This window comes from Rhodotorula toruloides (assembly GCF_000320785.1).
Source record: "Rhodotorula toruloides NP11 unplaced genomic scaffold Scaffold13, whole genome shotgun sequence".
Lineage (NCBI taxonomy): Eukaryota > Fungi > Basidiomycota > Microbotryomycetes > Sporidiobolales > Sporidiobolaceae > Rhodotorula > Rhodotorula toruloides.
In genome coordinates, this window is record NW_015622973.1 from 196,421 (window position 1) to 219,045 (window position 22,625).

Sequence of the window (22,625 nt, forward strand, 5' to 3'; positions counted from 1 at the left end):
TCCTCGCTCTTTACGCTCACACTCGCTCAGGATGCTCGCAGCCGCAACGAGGCAGGGCGCACAGCTCGGACGTGCTCTCCGCAACCAGCCCGCAAAGGCCTGCAGGTCCCTCTCGTCCTCGACCGTCTCCCCATCCTCGCTCCTCCTCCAGTCGCAGCGCCGCGTCGAGCAGCAGCAGCAGCGCGCGAGCGACGAGCTCGGCGACATCGTTGCAAAGCGCTGGCTCGGTCACGCGGCTTCAAACGGCACAGATGCAGACAGGGTCAGTCACAGCGCCTGTCCCCGCCCGATAAGCCTCCCTCTTGACTCTGCCATGGTGGATGTTGGCGAATGGACGATGGAAGAGCTCGCTAACATGGATGTACGCGGAACAGGAGACCATTGTCCGACTGCTGTACTCGCTCGCCTCGCGCCGCGAAGTCTCGCGCTACCTCCAGATCTTCTCGTCCGCGACCCACTTTGCCGTCCTCAAGGTCGGCGGCGCCATCCTCACCAACGACCTCGAGTCGCTCACCCTCTCACTCAACTTCCTCCACCGCGTCGGACTGTACCCCGTCGTCGTCCATGGCATGGGAGACAAGCTGAATGCCCGCCTCGAGGCTGACGGGATCGTCCCCGACTACATTGACGGTGCGTGGGGCCACCGGGTCTCTTTTCTGCGCTTCGTGTGCAGTCATACACTGGATGCTGACCATAGTTCCGTACAGGCATCCGAATCACCGACGCACGCACGCTCTCGCACGCCCGCCGAGTCTTCCTCTCGGAGAACCTCAAGCTCGTGTCTGCGCTCGAGGCGCTCGGTACGCGCGCTCGCCCGATCACGACCGGCGTCTTCACCGCCGAGTACCTCGACAAGCCGCGGTACGGCTTTGTCGGCCGCATCACGGGCGTCGACAAGGAGCCTATCGAGGCTTCGATCCGCGCTGGCGCACTTCCCATCCTCACCTCGCTCGCCGAGACGCCCGACGGCCAGATCCTCAATGTCAATGCCGACGTCGCGACGGCCGAACTCGCCAAGGTGCTCGAGCCGCTCAAGATTGTCTACCTGAGCGAGAAGGGCGGGCTCTTCCACGGCGTCACGAAGGAGAAGATCTCGCTCATCAACCTCGACGAGGAATACGACGACTTGATGAAGCAGGAGTGGGTCAAGTACGGCACCAAGCTCAAGCTCCGCGAGATCAAGGACCTCCTCGACCACCTCCCGCGCTCGTCGTCCGTCGCCATCATCCAGCCCGACAACCTCCAGAAGGAGCTCTTCACCGACTCGGGTGCCGGTACGCTCCTCCGCCGCGGCTACAAGCTGTACAAGCACGCTTCGATCGACGCGGTCGGTCAGGACCGCCTCCGCCGCGTCCTCTCCGAGCGCGACGAGGACGTCACGAGCGGCCGCAAGTCGGTCGCGCAGGTCCTCTCCGAGCTCGAGAAGCAGCAGGCGCCGTTCACCATCTACGGCGACGAGCCGTGCGACGTCGTCGCGATCGTCTCGCACCCCGAGGGCCAGACTCCCGTCATGACCAAGTTCCTCGCGAACCAGACGGCGATCCAGAACGGCGTCACGGACAACGTCTTCAACTCGATCAAGCGCGACTTCAAGCGCCTGTTCTGGACCGCCAAGGCCGACGACGAGAACAAGTCGTGGCACTTTGAGCGCGCCGACGGGTCGTTCACCCGCAACGGTCGCTCGTTGTACTACTACGGCGTCCAGGACGCCGGAGAAGTCGAGCGCCTCGTCAAGGACCTCGATGCGAGCCAGCGCATCGAGCGCGCGTACCTCCCCATCTCGTACACCTCGTCCGCGCGCGGTACCGTCCACTCGGAGCCCAAGCTCGCCTCGGCTCTCCGCTCGTACTCGACTTCGGCTCGTCGTCCCGCGCCGACCGCGCTCGGCCAACAGACCCGGTCGTTCTCGACCTCGCCCGCGTACGCTGCGGCAGCCAAGCGAGTCGCACTCATCGGTGCGCGCGGCTACACCGGCCAGAACCTCGTCTCGCTCCTCAACACGCACCCGTCGCTCTCGCTCTCGCACTGCTCGTCGCGCGAGCTCGCCGGCCAGCCTTTGAGCGACTACACGAAGGAGAAGGTCACGTACCAGAACCTCTCGTTCAAGGAGATTGAGCAGCTCGAGGCGCAGTCCGCCGTCGACGCTTGGGTCATGGCGCTCCCGAACGGCGTCATGGCGCCTTTCGTCGAGGCGATTGACAAGGGCGCGCAGGGCAAGAGCGAGGAGAAGAAGAGCGTCGTTATCGATCTCGGCGCCGACAAGCGCTTCGACGATTCGTGGACCTACGGCCTTCCCGGTGAGCTGCGCGCCTGAGTTCTCTCCTTCCGCTGTGCACCATCCCGATTCCCCCATCACATGCATCCCCCGCCTCAACAACATCCCTGTCTCTCGAGTCGTAACAAGTCAAAGTCCCCCTTCAAAGAGTTTGTGTGCAGTCCCAGTCCTTTCCCATCAAGAGCAGTCCTCAGCTGTAACGCGGCATTATCAAAAACTGTCGTTGCCGCTGAGGCTGTTCGTTGACGAGGACTGGCTGCTCGGCTCTGGCTCGCCCGACTCCGCCATTCCGTTACAGCCTCTCCGTACAGCTTGCTAACTTCATTGTTTGTACCTGGCAGAACTGTACGGCCGCGACGCTCTCCGCACCGCCAAGCGCATCTCGAACCCGGGCTGCTTCGCCACCGTCATGCAGATGCTCGCCGCCCCTCTCATCCCGCACATGTCTGCTCCTCCCACCGTCTTTGCCGTCTCTGGCTTCTCCGGCGCCGGCACCAAGTCAGGCTCGGAGCCCAAGATCCCCGCCGAGTCGCTCAAGGGCGGCATCCGACCTTACGCGCTTACGGACCACATTCACGAGCGCGAGGCGGCGTTTCAGCTTTCTAAGCTCGTGACGGACGAGGCGCAGCTCTCGAAGGACGAGCTGAAGCCCGCCTTCATCCCCTCCGTCGCGCCCTGGTTCCAGGGCATCATCGCGACCATCTCGGTTCCCCTCAAGCAGGAGATGCGGGCGTCGCAGGTCAAGGAGCTGTTTGAGCAGAAGTACGCGGGCGAGAAGCTCGTCAAGCTTCAGAACGAGGTGCCCGAGATTTATCAGATTGCGGGCAAGCACGGCGTCCGGATCGGTGGCATCCAGGTTCACTCGAGCGGCAAGCGCGTCGTCATTGTCGTGCGTCTCTGCTCGTCTAGTCCCACACGGCGAAGCTGATACACTCTTTGCGTAGGGCGTCATCGACAACCTCCTCAAGGGAGCGGCGACCCAGTGCCTCCAGAACCTCAACATCGCGCTCGGCTGCGACGAGCTGGCCGGCATCCCTCTTGACTTCTGAGCGTCGTAAGGATCTGAGGTATGAGGAAGAAGCTAGGTGGGAAGTGAAAGAGGGATGGGGAGAAGGGCTGTATGTAGTTTAGATCATCGAGCTCGTGTTTGCGCGGGCTCGCCACATTGCATTATCCATCGATACCTACACGAAGGGCCCGTACGAACTGGAAAAAGAGCGAGCCGTGGATACCAAAGTCCTCCTCGTCTCGGAACTCGAGGTTGACATCGTCCCTCTCCAGCTCTCTCGCTCTCGGGATGTCTGATCGCGCTCGAACAGAGTCCAGAGCATCGTACCGCTCTTCCCGACCCGCATCAGCCGCGTCTGTCGCGTCCGCTACCACCGCCCGACCCTCCTCATCGCTCGCGTACTCGAGTTCGGCGCCTCACCACCCAAAGACTCCGAAAGCTAGCGCTGCGCGGTTTGGTGGATTGGCGGAGAAGCAGCTGCAGCAGGTACGCTCGCGCGAAAGGGTTGTCGCTTGGAGGAAGGCCATTGTTTGCTGACCCGAGCGATGCACTCCTCTGCCGACTGCAGCTCCAAAGTAGCATCAGGGCCGCGTCGAAGAAGGTGAGTATAGATGGTGCAGCTCGGCGGACGAGGCCAAGCATCGTCAGGGAGGCAGAAGAAGCGGAGGAGGCCGGTTCGTCTTCCCTCTCCTCTCCCCAATGCGAGAGGCAGTCGCTCACGCTTGACCGTTTTGTTGAGCAGCTCCCGAAGGCAGCTTCATTGCCGAGACGTCCTTCTCCCGCGCACCTGTCAACTCCCGCCTACCGCACATCTCCCCTCACCGCGTCGCCGCCCAACCCGCCCGCAAGCGCACCTCGACTGCACAACATCCAGCCAGTCGGCGAAATGGAGGGGCTATCGACGATGACGAGGAGGACGATGTATCTGATTCTGGCTCGGTCATTGAGGAGGACGAGGAGGACGAGGAAACGAAGCTGAGGAAGGCAAAGGCGCGGCGGAAGCAGCTGGGACTGGATAAGGAGCCGCTCGAGGGGTTGAGCGCGGAGCTGCAGGAGGCTATTTTGACGGAGGACTTGCTTTTTGTTCTCATGGTGCGTTGGCCAGACCATCGCTACTGCCAGTCCGGCTTATCCGTCCGTTTCTCAGGGCATCGAGGGTCGCTATGTCGAGTTCGACCCAGCATACACGCCCGAAGACGACTACGAAAGGCTGCAAGGTGCAAAGTTCGTCGTCGACCCGCAACTCGGTACGTCCATCCCTGCTTGCACCGGTCGTCCTCCGCCTGCTTACTGCCTTTACCCGCAGACCCCCGCATCTCGGCCCTAGTCTCCCGCTTCCTCCCTCTTGCCACCTACTACACCGCTATCACTGCTTTTATCGAGCAGTACTCGGTTCTCGAGCACGGCACCGTTAATCACGCTCTCTGCGCGGCCATCCGCGAGATGCTCAAGGTTAGTCCGAGTCTCTCCTTCGAGTGTTCTGAGCTCATGTCTTCGCTTTCCAGGACTATCTCATACTCCTCGCCCGGATCGAAGAGCAGTTCAACTCGTCGTCTTCCTTCACCCTTCAGCGCTTTTGGCTGCTCGTCCACCCCGCCCTCAACGCTCTTGCGCTCGTCTACGCCTTGACGCTCGAGATTGTCGAGCTCAGCGTACCATCTGTTGAGGACGAGGACGAGGACGAGAACTCGGAGGCCGACAGCGACGACATGTACGGCGGAGGGCTCGGCGACGTCCTGGCGGAGCTCAAGGCTGCATCGACCGCCGCTCGGCCTGAGTCGGCCAACAAGTCGGCACCCTGGCGCTTCGGCCCATCGCTCGGCGGCGAGACACTCTCAGCCATCGCGAACCGACTAATCCGCACCTCGGGCGACCCCGCCGCACACGACCTCTACTCGCATCTCCTCCTCCGCGCCAGCCAGCCATACACTCAGATCCTCCTCGGCTGGATCTCGACGGGCAGGCTCGAGGACCGGTGGGAGGAGTTCTGCGTGCGGGAGCAGAAGGGTTTCTCGACCGGCACGCTTGACGCAGACTACACCGACGAGTATTGGGAGCGCCGCTACACCCTCCGCGACCGCACCGGAACATCCTCGGCGTCGTCAGCGAACGCCAGCGGGAACGGCAAGTCGCCCATGCAGTTCTCGTCGACCGACGCGGACGACCAGCCTCGCCTGCGCGGTCTCGCCGGAGGAGCCGTCATCCCGCCCTTCCTCGAGCCGTGGAAGGACAAGATTTTGCTCGCGGGCAAGTACCTGAACGTCATTCGCGAATGCGGAATCGAGATCGAGGTGCCGGACGAGGTCAGGCTTGGCTCGGGCGACGAGCAGGACGGTATGGTCGACATGCAGGCTGAAGGGTGCGTTCGAGAGTGCTTTCCTGCGCAACGCTCTGCAGCGACGCTGACGCTTGACTCTGCTCCGCCGTCATCGCACGCAGCTTTTTCAAGCGGATCGAAGCAGCGTACGCCTACGCGAACAAGACGCTCCTCAAGCTTCTCTTCGAGCAAGAGGACCTGCTTTCTCGCCTCGAGTGCGTGCCGTCCTCGCTTCTCCCCCTGCTGATCTGACTCAGGATTTGCCCACGCAGGACCATCAAGCACTACTTCTTCCTTCACGCCGGCGACGTCTTCACGCATTTCCTCGATATGGCCAAGTTCGACCTCGGTCGGAAGAAGCGTCGCATCCCAATCGAGCGACTACAGACGCACCTCGACCTCGCCCTCCTGCGCTCGACAAACCAGAGCGGGTCCGCCAAGTCCGAGACGTTCAAGGACGACTTGCGCGTCGTGTTCGAGGACGTGACGGTCGCGGACTGGTTGCTCAAGATTGTCAAGCAGACGGGCGCGATTGTTGGACCGGATGGGACGCCTGTTGATGTCCTCGATAGCGGGAAGAAGGCGACGAGCGAGAAGCAGGCCAAGGAGTCGGGCGAGCTGACCGGTGCGTACGCGTCAGCTCGTCTACTCGCTGAATCCACTGACAGTGTAGCACGCCCCGCAGGCTGGGAAGTCTTCGACCTCGACTACTCGGTCAAGTTCCCCTTGTCGCTCGTGCTCTCTCGCAAGTCGATCACCTACTACCAGATGATCTTCCGGCACCTCCTCCGTCTCAAGCACCTCGAGCGCAACTTTCAAGAAACCTGGACCGAGCACCTCAAGACGCCCGCCTGGCGTCGTCGGTCTCCCTACCCCGAACTCCAAGCCTTCAAGGGCCGCGTGTTTGCCCTCCGCGCGCGGATGTACGATTTCGTCAAGCAGGTGTTTGACTTTGCGGTCAGCGAGGTGTTGGAGGTTAGGTGGGCCGAGTTGAGGAAGAAGCTCGAGGGGTGCGAGACGGTCGACCAGCTCCTGAAGGACCACGACAACTTTCTCAACACGTGCACGAACGAGTGTCTCCTGACTCACCAGAGCCTGCTCGAGGTGCGCGCGCTCTCGCTCTCAAGCACACTGCTCGGCTGACGAGTTTGCGCCCCGCAGATCCTCCATCAGAAGCTGTTCAACACCTGCTACGTCTTCAACAGCTACACGACGACTTTTACGCTCATCGTGGTCCAGAGCGAGGCAGAAGCGAACGGTGACTGGGCGCGCGTGAGCAGCGCAAAGTTCAAGGAACACTGGACGTTCCTCGACCGGTCCGTCCCTCCCCTCCCTTCCCTCCTCTCGAGCTGATGCTGATGTTCGTGACGCAGGTTCGAGAAACACTTCAACCACTTCTCGACCCTCGCGCTTCAGCACCTCCGTGTCGCCGCAGCGAGCGAAAACTCGCGCATCCTCCCGCTCCTGTCGAGGCTGAGCAGTCTCGCCGAGAAGCGATAGCCTCCCCCCCACTCTCTTCTTCTCTCTCGTACTTCGCGATGTTGTATTGTGACGAGTGCCTTGGAACGGCTGTTGGATGCTGTGCCGTCGTAGTTCGGGAAGTGGACGAGGAGGAGAATCGAGGCAACTCGCTCGCACTTCGGTTCGGATAGTTCACGCACATTTCGTAAGACGCTTGCTGCTGGATCTGACACAGACCAAGCAGCCGAAGCGTTGCGAGCGACCACAAGTCCCCCTTATCCCGCCGTTGTGATCAGTTTGTATTCGCCTCATCGCGAGCGAACGAACTCCTCTCCCTCCTACGCTTCGCTCGCTCGCTCTCACTCTCGCCTGCTGCTGCCCAACTTCGTACGTCCGCTCTCCCACCCACTCAATACTCCGCGCCGGCCCAGCCCTCCCGGACCCCCTCAAATGATGCCAACTACTCGCACAATCCAAACTTCGCGATCCGAGAACGCCTCACGGCGGATGCTCGTCTCCGCCCAATCAAGGGCAACACGTTTACCTATTAGCCTGATTCCATTCCAACACACCGATTTGGGCTGGGCGGGGCGCGCAGGAGGAAGGAGGAAGAGGGAGGGCGAGCTGACAACGTTTTCCGTCGGCCGCTCGCGCGACACAGGTTCGATGAGGCTGAGTTGGACGGGTTACGGAGAGGTAGTAGATGGAAGTACAGGGGATCGCTTGCAACGGGCGGATTGGTGCCGACCACCTACGTTCGAAGGACTCGTTGGCGCTTTCTCTCTCCCGCTGTTCTCGAGGGCTTGCTCGTTGCCCTGCTCTCTTGGTGACTGGGGACTGGTCTTGCTCGTTAGCGGCGGGACGCCACGAACTCGCGAAACAACCAGGCTACGTCGCTTCGCCTCGAACCGTCCTCCTCAAGACCGGCCGTAATCCCTCTCCCTCGCCCGCGCCCGCTTCCCACCGCCGGAACTCCGCCTTCTCTCCAAGCAAAGAAGAACACGCCTCGTGCGTCGTCACTTCTCGTGCACGCGCGAGAGGTAGAACCTGGCTCGTGGAGAAGTCGAAGCCCGGCTTGGTCTCTTCCCCTTCGCTCGCCTGCCTGGTCGGTTGGGGAGCAGATGGGATCGAGCGACGCGAGTGCCGGGATATAATTGAATCGGCTCGCTCGATTGGCGAGCAGGGTCTTGATTACGATCTGGAATAGACTTGGCAGTGATGGGCGAGCGACCAAGCGAGACGCGTTGTTGTTTTGTGGACTTCCGGACATCGACGCCAACGTTGCAAGCACACCTCGCGACAAACGACGGCTGGGGACGGTGCAGCACACGCTGGCGACTCACAGGCAAGCAACCACACTCCTTTGCATCCGCGGACTCGCACGGCCAACGCTCACGCTCCTCGTCGAACAGCTCTCGCCCGACGGCGGGGTCAGCGTACACGCCCGCCCCGCCAAGGTACCGCCCGCAGAACCACCCAGACGCACAATGCCTGCGTAGAAAGTTTGTCAAACCACCCGCCCACTGCGTCCCGAGACGAGCGCAGCGTCCGCTCCCTCCCCGTCCTCCGACGCCTCCGACCCCGTCTCTCGCCGCCGCACAGCGCTCGATGGGCGAGTCACAGCGACCAGTGGCATCGCACAAGACGCCCACACTCGCACCGCAACAGCCAGCGCGCAACTCGCCCTTCGACACGCTCGCTTCCGCGCCCCACTCCCAGCTCCTCGCTCTCGGACTCGTCGTCGCCTTTCTCGGCGGCGGGCTCTGGATTCTCCGTCTGCGCCCGCGATTCCCAAAGGACACGTCGAGCAAGGCGAGCAAGAAGCGCAGGCAGGCAGCGCTCAACCGCATCATCCAGGCGCAGGAGGCCGCTCAGTCGACTTCATCCGCCGCTTCTCCCGCGGACGAGGCAGGCAAGGCGCGCGGGCTGCGGGACGCTCTCAAGGCCCCTCTCGCAGCGGCGGCCGACTACCTCCCCTCCCGTTCGACCTCATCCGCGTGCATTGCATCGACCTCTGCCGCGATCCTCTCCGGCCTCAAACGGATAGGGAGCGCAGCGAGCGGGGCTTTCTCGGTGACGAGGAGGACGGCGGCGGCGGCGAGCGCGAGCGCGAAGGGGAAGGGGAAGGAACGGTTGGTCGAGGAGACGGAGGAACCGGCGCGCGTAGATGGAGATGCGGTCAGTTCGGCGTTGCAGGTGCAGACGGTGCAGGGGGAAGGCTCGACGCGCAGGGGGAGGGGAAGGAAGGGCAAGGGTGGGACGGCGGCGGGAGGAGGGTTACCTTCGCCGTCGCTCTCACACTCGCAGGGCTCGAGACCGCACAGTCCGAAACCGGTCATGCGAGAAGTTGGCGTTTCTTGCGCTGGCTGGACGAGGGTCGAGACGAGCGATGCGGGCGTACAGACGGATCCGCATGAGGTGGAAGTGGAGGCGATTTCGCGGCGCGAAGACGAGCGGGTACCGCAGATCCAGCGCCTCGACTCGGACCCGACACCGAGGAGCGACTCGCCTCCTCGCGGTCGCGCATGTATTGGAGAAGATCCTCCTCCACCTCCCGACGATCCACCTTCGGTCCCCCCTCTTCCCCTCGCTCGCGCCGACATCCTCGCAGCGCCCGCTCCGCGCCCTCCGATCCTCCCAATCCCCTTCGACCTGCACGCCTCCTTCCGCTCCACGCCTACCGATGCTCCTCCACCCGCCACCGCTCACTCCTCATCCGCCTCCTCGTCCTCTTATCCTCCTCTCACCTCGCCCCCTCTCTCGCCCTCCCGCTCGCCAAGCAGCACGATCCCTCCCACCTCTTCACCATCCGGCTCTCCGACTTCTTCTCGCCGCGCGCATTCGCCTACGACGCGGAGGAGGTCGTCGGCGATCGAGGTGAATGGACATTTGGCTGTCGCTTCGAGTGCTTCAGGCGGGTCGGGGTCCGGCGCGTCGACGCCTGCTTCGTCGTCGGCCTCGGCGGAGGGAGGGAAAGCGAGGAAGGCGCAGCGCAAGTCGAGCACCGTCGAGTCGAGCGGGAAAGCAGGGGGAGGCGGAGTAGTGGGAATGCCCAACGCCATCGCCGCACCTCGCAAATCCCCCTCTGTCACTCCCTCCACTCCTTCCACTTCCTCAAGCCCTCGCACTACGAACGTGCCTCTCGCCGGTGTCGGCGGGGGAAGGAGGCCAAGTACGGCGAGTAGTAGCGCTGGGAGTAGTTCGGCGGGTGGATTTGCGGGAGGAGGGGGAGCGGTGGCGCCTTTGACGGCTGCGACGGCGGAGGGTGGAAGGACGATCAGGCCGGCTGGCGCGGTGAGGAAGAGGTCGAGTTTGCAGGGCTTGGGGGTGGAGATGGATCGCGCGCAGAGGGAGGAAGGGACGGTCGACGGACAAGCAGGAAGGGACGGCTACTTCGGCGGTATGCGCACGCCGAGCTGGACCTCGCCCGAGTCTTCGCCCTTCCCGACTCAGCGGTCCTTCAGCTCGTCCTTCACCACGACGACGCCCGCGCAGTCTCAGCCGCCATGGTCGCCTCAGCAAGTCCAGCAGCTCCAGCAGCTCCAGCAGTACCAGTTGCTCATGTCGCAGTCCTCGGCGGCGCACCACCAGGCTTCGAGGCCGCCCTCGAGAGGGGGTTCTCTGTCCGTCCCGCCGGGGATGTCGCAGCAGCAGCAACAGCAGCAACAGGCGTACGCGGCGCTCGCGGCGCAGGCGCAGATTCAGGCTGTGCATGTCCAGGCGACGTATCAGCAGGCTATGGCGCTTCACGTCCAGCGGCAGCAGCAGGCTCAGGTTCAGGGCGCGTCGAGGAGGAGAGGGATGTCGACTGGACCGATGGGCGAGGACGACGGGTTCCTCTTACCCGCTACGGCAACTCCTGCGACTCCGAGCGGCTTTTGCTCACTCTCGGCCATCGCTTCCCCTCCGACCCAGAACGGGACTTGGTCCGCCGCTTCGCACCCCGCTTCACCGATGGTCGCCTCCTTCGCGTCGCCTCAATCCGCCTACGCCGCCTCTCCAACCTCAGCGTCGTTCCCGCCCTCTGCAACGACATACCCCTACTCGTCCGTTACAGTCAACGGCACGCCTACCGGCCCTGGCCCAGCGTACCTCGGCTCGCCCTCGCCTGCCTCGGCATCGGCAGCGGCGGTAGCGTACCAACAGGCTGCGTACCAGCCACAACAGCAATATGCGCGCGCGTCGGGTCAGGCGTACCCGCCTCAGCGGCCGCGGCTGACGTCGAGCGTCTCGTCCGTCGCTGCGCTCGGGAGCGGGAGTAAGCAGTCCCCCGGCGGTGGAGCGGGGAAGAAGGCCGTTGGGACGGACAAGATGGGTATGCGAAACGTCTCGAACGGATCGACGAGCGAGGGGACGACTTCGGGCGGAGTGCAGCTCGGTGATCCGCCCGCGGGTTGGAAGAACAAGCTCAAGCAGTCGGAGATGGAGTGCGAGCGGACGGCTAAGGAGCTCGAGATTGCGAGGTGGAGGTTGACGGTGCTCGAGGAGGAACAGCGCGCGAGCGAACTTGATGTGCGTCCTGTCTTCTTTCGCCTTGTCTCATTTGTTTCGAGCTGACTGTGCTCGCGGCGCAGAGCCAAGAAGCACTCAAGGCACTTGCGACTCGCGCGATGCGCGCCGAAGCTCGCATCAAGCTACTCGAGGAAGCCGTCTCCCGCGCAACGAACGGCTCTTCCGCCGATCACGTTGACGCGCCACCACCGTCGTTGCCCAGTCCGGCGAGCTCGAGTCCTGTCGTACCTGCGGCTGCAGCTGTACCAAACGGGCTTGCTGTGCCGGGAGCGGGAGAGGCGGAGGTTGCTGTTGCAGGCAGTCCGCTGGGCAGAGGCGTGAGTTCCGCTCTGTTCTTCTGCTCCGCCGGATCTTCAGCTGACTCCCCTAGCTCGTGCAGGTCCACCCGCTTGCCTGGCTAGACCTCGACGCTGTCTCGTTCAGTAGTCCCCGCCCACTCGGTCCTCCTCGCTCTCCCCAGTTCCTTCCCTCGCCCAAGTCCAGCAACAATCGCCGCCGCAGCAGTCGTCAGTCGTATCAGCCAAACGAGCCGAACGGTATCGGTCGTCGCCGTTCAAACGGGAAGCGCAAAACTAGCGCGCCGTCACCTACTCTCGCCATCCCTCCCGCCACCGCCGACTCGCTTAGTGACGACGACGACCATGATGTTGTCATCGTCCTCGATGCGCCTTTGCGTCACCGCCCTGTCCCGCGTCGCTCGCCGTCTCGCCGCTCGTCTTACGTCGGTGACGTGGAGGCACTCGACCAGGACGGTTCGAGCTTGCTGGACGAGGACGAGATCCCGAGCATCGATATCGACGATGGCGAGCCAATCGCAGGCGGTGCAGTTGTCGGCGAGAGCGAAGATGGACTCCGCCTTCACCCCGAGTACATCGGCTTCTTGCCGTCCTACCTCTCGCACATCCCGTTCGGCGCTTCGCCAGCTCTCGTCCCGAATGGACACGCGTCTTCCGTCCCGAGCTTCGTCCTCGACGTCTCGCCGACGTTGGATCCCGTCGAGTTCGCCCACCCAGCAGATTCGGCGGAGGACTCGACGGCCAAGCTCGAAGTGCCGACACCCGAGGGACGCGACTCGCCTGAGGACGCACCTGCGCCGACAGCCAAGCAAGGCCATGGTGTCTTACCAATGATCGATGCGTCTCCGCCTCTCGTCACTGGCCTCTCCGACAAATCGCTCGCTTCGCCCATCGAGTCTGGCGAGCCAACACCGCGCGTCGCCTTCCCGCCTTCGCCACCCGAAGATAAAGCCGACAACTACCTCTCCAAGGCCATCAAGCCCGCATCACCAGTCGACGTCCCTCTCCCCTCGTCTCCCGACTTCCCGCCCACCGCATGACCCTCTTTCGCCCCTCTGTGCTTATCTCCTTTCTTCCGCAACCGCAGTCTCGCAAGCACCCATCCTTTTGTTGTTGCGCGAGCCGCATCTCAGGCCGCCTCGCTCGAAGTAGCGTACTTACCTCGCATCTGCATCGAAGCCCGGAGCTCAGCTTGCAAGACTGAGAACCCGCGCCGCGAGATGCTGAGGACGATGCGAGGACCCCGCTAAATGCATGACAACAAGTACACTACACCGCTATGCCCTCCTGTCGCGCAATCTCGAGGAAGTCCCACATGCCGGGCAGCAAGTCTTCCCGACCTTTTCTCGCCGCAAGCGCGTCCTCAACCGTACTCCCGCCATTCTCCATCGCCCACACGCGCTCGTCGCTCAGATACTCGATGCTCGCCAGCCCAAACTTGGCTGCCGCCTCTCGCGCTTGCTCCGTCGCGGCTTCCGCCTCGCCATCCGCCACCTCGCTGCTGGTCCGGGGAATCTTGCTCGCCCGCTCCCACTCGACTACTTCGCGTGGTTGGGTCGAGCGATAGACGTGCGGGACGTTCGTCTCGGGTTCGTAGACGCCGCGGATCGGGTTGTAGACGCGGACCATGCGGCGTTTCTTCGGTCGAGGAGGGGGAGGAGTCGGTTCGGGTGCGGGAGAGGCGGCGGCGGAAGGGGGGAGGAGGGACGGGGCGAGTGGAAGGGAGAGGCCCGCTGGCGGCAGACTGGGGAGAGAACCGAGGCCGGCGGAGAAGCCGGGTTGTGCCGCGTTTGGCGTACCAGGCGCAGGAGTGCCGTTCGCCTCCTCCATCTTGACGGACGGCGCCGGCTCCTCCTCATCGTCAGTGTACTCTTCCTCGATCCACTCCCAGCAGTCTTCCTCCCGCTCCTCCACGTTCAACCCGACCTGAACCTGCCCGACGTTCCCTCTCCGCACCGCAACCAACTTCGCATTCTCGTCTCGCACGTTCTTCGCATACTCGTGCATCCAGTTCTGCCACGTCAAGTGCGCCGCAGGCTTCGCCTTCTTCGCTGTCGGATCCCACGTCCGCCCGAAAGGCTGGATCCCCTGTCCTCCGAAAGTCGCGACGGGTCCGCCGCCGAGCTGAGACGCGATGAGGTCTGCGCCGGGAAGTTTGGGTTTGCCGGGATGGCCGATGAGGTGGTTGAGGCCGAGAGTCGTCGCGCCAGGAGGGGCGTTACCCTTCGATGTTGCGAGGGTGCCGGTATCCTTGTCGGGGTCGTACGCCTCGAGGAAGGCGGGTTCTCCAGGCTTGTGGCCGGCGGCAATTGCCTTGTCCTCGTCTGCGGGGAGAAAGGGTGAGCGAAAGGGGCCGGAGAGACAGTATGGTGAACGTACAGTAGTCGTCAACAACGTATTTGCCGTCTGCATACGAAGGAAGCGGTGAGCATGAGCTTCCGGACGAGCGTCGGCGGAAGAACGAAACGCACCCTGGACGAATGTCGCGCCCATCACCTTGAAGACGTTCCTGGCAGCCACCATCGTCACTGCACGACTCTTCAGGTTCCCGCTCAACCGCCCAATCTCAATCAGCCTGTCCTTCTCTTGTTGGTTGCACGTGAGCTTGTGTATCGTCGGGTTGCGGCGGAAGAAGTAGAGCGAGTCGCGGAAACCGGCGGCACGGGCGGCGTCGATGGAGAGGATGTAGACTTTGTTCTGATTCGGCCGCAAGGGTGAGGTAAAGGTGTGCACTTTCCACCGTCGGCCTGTCAAACGAGATGTTGGCTTCGAAAAGCAAATGAGTTTGAGTCGAGGGAGACGAACCACCGAGCAAGTTGCCGTACGAGTCGATCTTCATCTCTCCGCGCGGGTCGTCAGGCAATACGATCTCGTCGTCGCGGATCTGGTAGACCGTTCCCTTGATGTTCTGTGCGGGCACAAGCGAAGCAAGAGCGGGATAGCCGTCAGTTTACGCGCCCCGCCCCGCACTCCAACACACTCCACGCACAATGCTCGTCTTGGGCTCCTTCTTCTTGAGAAAGTTGAGCGCCCTCGACTTCTTCGCTGGCTGAGGTTGCGGGTCGGGTGTCGCTTCGGTAGTGGTCGCCTGCGCCGTGCTGTCCTCGCCCTCGCCATACGCGTCGTCTCCGACCTCACTACCCATCGGTGTCCCCACCGCGCTCGTGTTCATGCCTGTCGGAACTGCGGACGACGCGAGAGAAGGGGAGAAGTCGAGGACGGCGGACGAGTCGCGGGCGATGCGGCCTGGTTGGGCGCGCGCCGCTACGTGTAAGGACGATGCAGCCGGTGGACTGTCTTCCGGCTGGTACACGGAGCCCTCAGAGTCGGACGGCGCCATGTTTGTGTCCGGGTCGAGAGATGAGGTTTGGGCGGAGGCGCTGAAGGGGAAGGACGCGGTGGGAGCACGGAAGCGGCTGTAGAGCTGCTCAGTAGGACTCTCAGTGTCCAACAAGCTAATTCTTGGACGCGCTTGAGCGATGTAGCTGTGAGATAGCTCGCCAACCCTCCTCGCGCAATCCTTTCTCCTCGACCTGTCACTCCGCTTCTACTGCTGGACTTGACTGCACGCTATGGCTCGCGGAAAGAACGGTCAGAAGCGCACTCGCCCTCCCAAGCCGGCTCCCACACAAACTCCAGCACCTCCTCCTCCTCCTGCGGCCGCCCCACCTCCTCGAGCGCCCTCCCGTTCACCCTCTCCGCCTCCCCGCGACGAGCGCGAAGCCATCTCCGACATCGCAGAGCGTCTCGCCTACGTCGAGAACAACACGCTCGACATCACCGCTCTCGTCGCCCTCCTCTTCAGGCTCTGCGACCACTACGCAGAGCGAGTGAACACCTACCCGAGCGAATGGGAGGACTACCTCACGAGCGAATTGCGCCAGAGTTTCTGCGTCGGCCGCCATGGCGTCTTCGAGGACCTCGAGCGCGAGGGATGGCGAGGCGGCAAGCCAGACCGCCCCGACTCGTGGTTCCCGCCGCAAGTGCTTCGGCAGAAGGAAGAGCGGTGGGAGGAGGTTGCGAAGCGACAGTTTGAGGAGAAGGGCGACTTGGTCAGGCAGGAGGCTGGCGAGACGTTTGTCGAGTGCATGGAGCGCGCGGCGCAGATTGTGCGCGAGAGGGAGAAGGAGGGACCGGATGCGCAGAAGAAGCCGAACACGGTCTTCGTCGAGCCGGGTTTCCTGACGAGCGAGGACTGGACGTGGCAATTCAAGCAGCGGAGATTCGCGCGCGGTATCGACTTTGCGCCTTTCAAGCCGGAAATGATCGTCCTGCATTCGCGCAAAGACGGCATGGTCGGCTGGGCGCCCGCCAAGTTCGTCTTCACAACGTCTGACTACGAGGATCAGGGTGTGAGTCGACCTTTGCCGCTCAAGTCCATACGCAGCCGGTTGACGCCGCTTGTGGCTCGACACAGCTGGTTCCGCTGTACGCCCTCGTCCATGCTGGCTTCTGTATGCACACCCGTCACACTCGCTAGTCACGCCACACGCTGATTTCGCCTGCCCATGCCAGGCCTCTTGAACATGGCGACAGCTGAAGGACCACCCAATCCTCCGATCTATGAACTACATCATGCTGTGGATCCGCAACGCCGGTACGGATGACGACCAGATGGTGACTGGATCGCACGACTGGACTAAGGAGGTCGAGCAATCGGTTTTTGAGCAGCTGTTCGACAGGCTGCCTCAATGGCTGGAGCTGCCGAGCCAGGCGGAATGCGATTGGCGTGACCGAGCTCTGCGCGATGACCCCGACGTGCGTCGCGGACCCTGTTCGTCAGGATTCGCGGCCGACTGACAGGCTTGCACGACATCGCATCGCAGCGCGGCAAATGTCCTCGTCGCCCTTCAGACCGCGTCAAGGACGTCAGGCGCAAGCAATACGGAATCGAGCTCATTGACGAGATGCTCTTCCACAAGATGCATGAACAGTGGAGCGCGATGGGATTGGGCGGGTCCGCGCCGAGGCTTCGCTTCAGGTGAAAGACGGTGCGGTGGTGCGTGGCGCGGCAGCTGGACTCTCGCTAGTCTCTGGGACATATGCATGTATCGTCTGACGTGATTTGTAGAACGGTGTAACACTCGACATGTCGCTACAAGTGCGTCTCAAGGGAGGGGCGCTTCGTTCGTTGCGGTTCGCGCCGCGCAGCTCGCCCAGCTCATACGCTCGACGACGCTCTTCTCAAGCCCCTCTTTATCTATTCCTCGCTTCGGACCAACAATCTCTCCAACGCACCTCTCAACCCCTCCCCCAGCTCCTTGAGCGGCCTCCGGCTCTCCTCCTCCACGAAGACATGCACCATCTCACCCCACGCCGCCGCTCTCACCTCCTCACCACTCTTCTCGTCCTTCTTGACCCTCACTTTCCGCCCAACAGCCCCTTCACGCAACGAGTCGAGGGAAAAGCCGTCCATCCCTACCTCTCCGCCTGCATCGAGAGGGGGTACGTACTCCCCCTCGAACAACGCGATCCGCCAAGTGACAGACCGCGCAGAGAGATTTGAGACTGCTAGAGCGGCGACGACGGGGGAGGGGTAGGAGAGGGATGAGGCGTAGGATGTTGAGGAGGAGACTATTAGGCCGAGGGGAGGAGGTGAGGAAGGGGGACGGGGGACTTGGTGGACTGCAACCGGGAGAGGGTGAAGGTCAGCTTGGAAAGGAGGAGGAGAAGGGAGGGAGGAGGAAGGGGGATGACGGACTCAGGTAGTGGTTCGTGATGCTGTCGAAGTAGAGCGAGTAGACGACGTTATTCATGTGTCCGTACTGTGCATCAACATGATGAAGCGGTATCCTCAGCGCCTACTTCACTCCACGCGAGGAGGAGGACATCCGGACGCACCTTGTCGTTGTCTGCCCACCTCGTCTGGAACGGCAAGAAGTAGCGGAACTCGCTCGCCCTCGGAGGCTGTGGTCGCACAGACTTGCCCGCCTTCTCGCCCGTCGTGGCGCTGGACGAGGCAGCGCGGTGTGGGGCAGTCGACGTCGAGTTGGACGAGGACGACGGTGCGAGGTGTTGTGTGAGTTGCGCGAGTCGGGCTGGTGCGTGTGCCATTGTGCGAGTCGTTGCTGGGCGTCTGAGCATGCGGCGTCGATGTCGACGAGGGCGAGGACGGCGTCGTCGGAGATGAGAAGGTCCGGTGAAGGCGGGCACTCGAACAACAGCGTGCGCGGGCTGGGAGATGTCTGCAGTAATTCTGTGATACTACAACTTGATTTACTGGGCTGCACCGGAACCACCCAGAGCAAGTTGCGACTTCATCAGTCTGCCTCGAGCTCGAGCGAGCGCACTTCCCTCTCGTGCTCTACTCTCGCCCACCGCTGCCACCAGCTGGCTCACAGGGCACACAGCTAGACCCACAGCACTCGGAAACAGCCCCTGCACCCAACTCGCAGCTTGCCCCGTCCTTTCCCACTCTCCCGCACCGCCTCTCCTCCTCCCGGCCAACCATGGCCATCTCGAAGCGCAAGCAGACGCGCAACTTCCTCAAGAGCGGTCAGCTCTCTTCCCAAATCGAAGCGAGGCAGAAACGGCGGGCGTTCGAGCAGAAGAAGAAGGGCAGGGACGCGAGGCGCAACAAGGGCGTCTTGCCTGCGCACCAGCAGGTCAAGGATGTCGATTCCGCGGACGAGTTTGAGGAAGTCAAGCGCAAGAGGAAGGAGAAGGAGGTCGAGGAGGAAGAGGAGGACGAGGACTTTGATGTCGACGGCGTGCTTGGTGCCGAAGGATTGGGAGACGACGACGAGGCAGAGGAGCAGGGAGAGGTGCGTTGCACTTCACGCTTGCGTACGATGCAAGGCTGACAGAGTACCACGCAGGAGGGCGCATCCGACTTGGAGGACGACGACCTCTCTGGCCTCTCGGACGGCGAATCCGACTCAAACCCGATGGTCGACATGCAAGCCCTGGCCGAAAAGGACCCCGCCTTCTACAAGTTCCTCCAAGACAACGACCCCGAGTTGCTCAACTTTGACGCGGACGGCGATGCAGAGATGGACGACGAGGAGGACGACGAGGAAAGCGATGAGGAGGAGACGAGGGGGAAGAAGAGTAAGAAGGGCAAGGGGAAGGAGAAGGCGAGGAAGGGGGCGAACGAGCACACGCTCACGAAGGAGATGCTGCGGAGCTGGCAGAAGAGTATCCTCGAGGTGCGTACCCTTCTTTCTTTATCTCTAGTAACCTCCTCAACTCACGCCCGCCCGCCCGCAGACCCGCTCCCTCCGCTCCTTCCGCAAGCTCCTCCACGCCTTCCGCTCTGCCGCCAGTTCCGGCATCGACCGCGACGACCTCCCCTCGACATCGGACTCGGCGCACGCCGAGCACTACGAGATCCACGACCCCAAGTTGTTCCGCAAGCTCGTCCTTACGACGCTCAAGTATACGCCGGTTGTGTTGAGCTCGATGGTGCCGTTCAAGGAGGTCAATGGGAAGTTGTGAGTCGCCGTCCGCTTCGTTCTTGCTTCACCTCGCTCTCGCGAGTTGACGCTGATGGGTGCTCCCGTCGGCCTGCAGCAAACTCTCGACCAACTCGAAGCAATACGCCATCGCCCAACGCCTTCTCAAATCCTACTTCGTCTCCCTCCAGAACCTCCTCTCAACCGTCTCCTCCACATCCGACATCCCCTCCTACGCCGTCACCGAATCCGCCAACCTTATTCCCTGGATCGTCGGGAACCGGAAAGTTGCCAGGGGGCTGGTGAAGATGTTGCTTGGAGTGTACGAAGGCGGCGCGAGCGATGAGACGAAGGTGCAGGCGTTTGCGGCGCTGAGGAAGCTGGCGATTGCGGCGGACCATAGCTTGCGGGAGTCGATCATGAAGGTGCGTCTGTCGGCACCCGCTGAGACGCCTTTGTGCCCATGGGAGGCGGCGATACTGACCCTCGCCGTTGTGGAGCACAGGGAACCTACGCCGCTCTCCTCGCCGCCTCGCGCCAAACCTCCGTCCACACCCTCCCCGCCATCGAGCTCATGAAGTACTCGGCTTCCGAACTCTTCCTCCTCTCGGGCAAGCAAGAAACCGACCTCGCGTATCAGCTCGCCTTCAGCTACATCCGCTCTCTCGCCGTCCTCCTCCGCAAGGGCGTCAAGGACGCGAGCAAAGAGGCGTTCAAGTCGGTTTACAACTGGCAGTTTGTCCATGCGGTCGACTTTTGGAGTATTGTCCTGTCGACGGCGGCGGACAAGCAGAGGGTTGCGGAGATGGGAGAGAGCCCGTTGCAGCAGTTGCTGTACCCGCTCATTCAGGTTGCGCTTGGTGCCATCCGGTGCGTCCGCGTCTTCCCTTTCCGACTGCAGAAGACCTTGCCTGACCCTTACACTCTGCCTTGGCGCAGCCTCGTCCCCACGTCCCGCTACTACCCTCTCCGCTTCCACCTCATCCGCTCCCTCCTCCGCATCGTCTCGCGCACCGGCACCTACATCCCCCTCGCCGCCTCGCTCTTCGAGATCCTCAACTCGCCCGAACTGACCAAGCGCAACAAGCCTTCGACGCTCAAGCCGCTCGACTGGGACTACTACCTCAAGTGTCCGACGGCGTACCAGCGCACGCGGGTGTATGCCGATGCGCTCGTCGAGGAACTCGTCTACCTCTTGACGGAGTACTACGGCGCGCTTTCGACCTCCATCGCCTTCCCTGAACTCGCCCTCCCCGCTATCGTCACCCTTCGACGACACGCAAAGAAGGCCTCGACAGCGAAGCAGGGCAAGCTCGTCGCGTCGGTCAAGCAGCTGGTTGAGAAGCTCGAGTCGAACACCAAGTGGATCGAGCAGCGTCGGGAGAAGGTCGATTTCGCGCCCAACAAACGTGACAAGGTCGACCGGTTCTTGCAGAATGAGGAGACGGACAAGACGCCGATGGGGACGCACCTCAAGTTGCAGCGCAAGTTGAGGGAGGCGAAGAAGGCGACGATGGAGCGCGCGGCGCATGCGGCCGAGGACATCTAGGCGTGGAGGCGGTCTTTCCGTGCTTCCCTTGACTTGCAATGCGCCAGTCATTGAGCTCGTCACATGGCAAGGCCTGGTCTGCGAGAACGCGAGCGAGAAAGACGCAGCTGTCGCGAACGGCTGTGTCTGGCAGTCTGGCCGGTCTGACGAAGAAGACGCATCACGTTGTCTGCTGGCGAAGGGCTACTAAGTTGGCGTTTCCTTCCCCAGATCCCACTCCCTCGTCTTGCCCTTCTTCGCGTACTGCATCTCCATCAGCCCACTCTTCGGGTCGTAGCGAGGCCCAACCTCCTCCTCGCTCGAGCTGTCGCTCCCACTTCCATGTCTGCGCTTCCTCTTCCTCCGCTCCTCGCGCTCCTTCCGTATCCTGTCCCTCTCAGCCTTGCGTTCGAGCTTCTCCCTCAGCTCCTTCTCCTTCTTGTCCTCCTTCCGAGCCTTGACAACATCCAGCATTCGATCCCATGTATCAAAAGCCCCTTCCGCGATCAAGCCCGTCGAGCGGTCCGTCACATCGTCGAGCGAATAGTCGAGACGAGGGTCGTAGTTCTCGGAGAAGTAGCGGTCCATCTTGGAGGGCAGGGGTTCGGTGGGTACTGGCGGCGGAGGCGATGCGGGGAGGGGAGCAGAGGGAGAGCGGCGGTGCCTGCACAATGCGAGGTCAGCGACAAGAGAGTGCGAGCGAAACGCACAAGGACGCACCGCTTCGACCGATGAGCATGCCTCTGCCGCTCGACTTCCGCATCGACCTCGGCAAAAATCTCGTCAAGATCCCGCTCCTTCCCTTTTCCTTTGTCCCGCGAGTCGGGCCCAGCTTCGACTTCGACCGTCCAACTGCGCCGGTCACTTCGTTCTTCCCGTCGAGGAGAGTCGCGTCGACGGTTACGGCCATCGTCTTCGGCAGTTTGTCGGCGAGAGGAGTCACTGGATCGACGACTGTGCCGGTCGTCGTCTCTCCGAGGAGATGGCGAACGGGATCGACGTCCGTGTCTGCGAGACGAGCGATGGCCGTCCCGTCGTTCTCGGATTTCGTCTCGTTCGTCAAGGCGTCGTCCTGCGTCACTTCCGCTTCTCGACTCGTGTTCGTCAAGGCCCAGCTCTTCCCGTCTTCGCCGCACTCGTCGCCTGTCCTCCTCGTCTTCATGTCGCCGTCGCCTGTCCCCATCATTCCCCCTCTCGCCTCTCCGCTCTCTCCTCCACTGCTCGACCGCCTGCCGCTCCTCCTGCTCGCGTTTGCGGGCGGCAGCTTCGTCTGCTCGCCGCAGAGCGGTGTTATGGTCGTCGACGTTTCGGATCACGGCAGACAGGAAGCGAGTGTTCGGCTTGCGGATGGCCGCGGTCCTGCGCACCCAGCCTCAAGGTCAGCACTCGCCCTACAGGAAGCCAGAACGACCGCACGCACTTCTCCTTGTCCGGGTCGTAGTACGCCCTCGTCCCTCTCTCGCCCCACATCTTGTCCTTCTGCTTCGCCTCCTTGAGCAACATCTCTGCAATGCGCTTGTCCAGCTCGTCGTCTGCCACGCTCGTCGCAGCCGAGCCAACCTGAGCTCGTGTGAGAGACGAGACGATGTCGGTGAGCGAACCGTAGTTCGTTGCGCCGCTGGAGGCTGAGCCGCGGCTAGGGCCGGCCTTGGGTGGCATGATGAGCCACGTTCAAAGCCTCAGCGAGCCTCACAACCCAGTTAGAGCGAGAGCGAGCGAGTGGTTGTCTCCCAACCTGCTCGTCGCCTCTTGGCCTTCAACGAGCCACCTCAGCCGGCGACAACTGCTTTTTTGGCTGTTCGAGTACTCGAAGCTTGCTCAGATGTACTAGTC

At 62.6% G+C, this 22,625-nt stretch overlaps 8 protein-coding genes across 8 annotated transcripts; 5 read left to right on the forward strand and 3 right to left on the reverse strand.

Moving 5' to 3' along the window:
* Window positions 1-31: 31 nt before the first annotated feature.
* Window positions 32-3,324, forward strand: RHTO_01392 (N-acetyl-gamma-glutamyl-phosphate reductase / acetylglutamate kinase; the record flags this gene model as incomplete). The annotated part of the gene is made up of 5 exons (XM_016415074.1): window positions 32-262; window positions 375-630; window positions 708-2,297; window positions 2,617-3,164; window positions 3,220-3,324. 5 exons carry the CDS (start codon window positions 32-34, stop codon window positions 3,322-3,324), a joined length of 2,730 nt encoding a protein of 909 aa, XP_016272864.1.
* Window positions 3,325-3,572: 248 nt separating this feature from the next.
* On the forward strand, window positions 3,573-7,101 carry RHTO_01393 (spindle pole body component ALP4; the record flags this gene model as incomplete). The annotated part of the gene is made up of 11 exons (XM_016415075.1): window positions 3,573-3,770; window positions 3,853-3,958; window positions 4,027-4,376; window positions 4,432-4,531; window positions 4,591-4,736; window positions 4,790-5,643; window positions 5,724-5,816; window positions 5,874-6,226; window positions 6,287-6,705; window positions 6,763-6,917; window positions 6,975-7,101. The coding sequence occupies 11 exons, from the start codon at window positions 3,573-3,575 to the stop codon at window positions 7,099-7,101; spliced, it is 2,901 nt and encodes a 966-aa protein (XP_016272865.1).
* A 1,569-nt stretch (window positions 7,102-8,670) lies between these two features.
* Window positions 8,671-12,910, forward strand: RHTO_01394 (uncharacterized protein; the record flags this gene model as incomplete). Its single annotated transcript, XM_016415076.1, has 3 exons — window positions 8,671-11,574; window positions 11,637-11,891; window positions 11,954-12,910. 3 exons carry the CDS (start codon window positions 8,671-8,673, stop codon window positions 12,908-12,910), a joined length of 4,116 nt encoding a protein of 1,371 aa, XP_016272866.1.
* A 229-nt stretch (window positions 12,911-13,139) lies between these two features.
* On the reverse strand, window positions 13,140-15,210 carry RHTO_01395 (chromatin structure-remodeling complex protein RSC7; the record flags this gene model as incomplete). The annotated part of the gene is made up of 5 exons (XM_016415077.1): window positions 13,140-14,194; window positions 14,250-14,276; window positions 14,342-14,617; window positions 14,676-14,778; window positions 14,860-15,210. 5 exons carry the CDS (start codon window positions 15,208-15,210, stop codon window positions 13,140-13,142), a joined length of 1,812 nt encoding a protein of 603 aa, XP_016272867.1.
* Window positions 15,211-15,442: 232 nt separating this feature from the next.
* On the forward strand, window positions 15,443-16,855 carry RHTO_01396 (uncharacterized protein; the record flags this gene model as incomplete). Its single annotated transcript, XM_016415078.1, has 3 exons — window positions 15,443-16,222; window positions 16,407-16,628; window positions 16,697-16,855. 3 exons carry the CDS (start codon window positions 15,443-15,445, stop codon window positions 16,853-16,855), a joined length of 1,161 nt encoding a protein of 386 aa, XP_016272868.1.
* A 215-nt stretch (window positions 16,856-17,070) lies between these two features.
* On the reverse strand, window positions 17,071-17,954 carry RHTO_01397 (thioesterase family protein; the record flags this gene model as incomplete). Its single annotated transcript, XM_016415079.1, has 3 exons — window positions 17,071-17,495; window positions 17,572-17,635; window positions 17,712-17,954. The coding sequence occupies 3 exons, from the start codon at window positions 17,952-17,954 to the stop codon at window positions 17,071-17,073; spliced, it is 732 nt and encodes a 243-aa protein (XP_016272869.1).
* Window positions 17,955-18,319: 365 nt separating this feature from the next.
* RHTO_01398 (ribosome assembly protein Noc2) lies at window positions 18,320-20,813 on the forward strand (the record flags this gene model as incomplete). Its single annotated transcript, XM_016415080.1, has 6 exons — window positions 18,320-18,634; window positions 18,689-19,018; window positions 19,080-19,303; window positions 19,383-19,689; window positions 19,770-20,134; window positions 20,204-20,813. 6 exons carry the CDS (start codon window positions 18,320-18,322, stop codon window positions 20,811-20,813), a joined length of 2,151 nt encoding a protein of 716 aa, XP_016272870.1.
* A 186-nt stretch (window positions 20,814-20,999) lies between these two features.
* Window positions 21,000-22,451, reverse strand: RHTO_01399 (uncharacterized protein; the record flags this gene model as incomplete). Its single annotated transcript, XM_016415081.1, has 3 exons — window positions 21,000-21,456; window positions 21,513-22,151; window positions 22,213-22,451. The coding sequence occupies 3 exons, from the start codon at window positions 22,449-22,451 to the stop codon at window positions 21,000-21,002; spliced, it is 1,335 nt and encodes a 444-aa protein (XP_016272871.1).
* Between the last annotated feature and the right edge of the window lie 174 nt (window positions 22,452-22,625).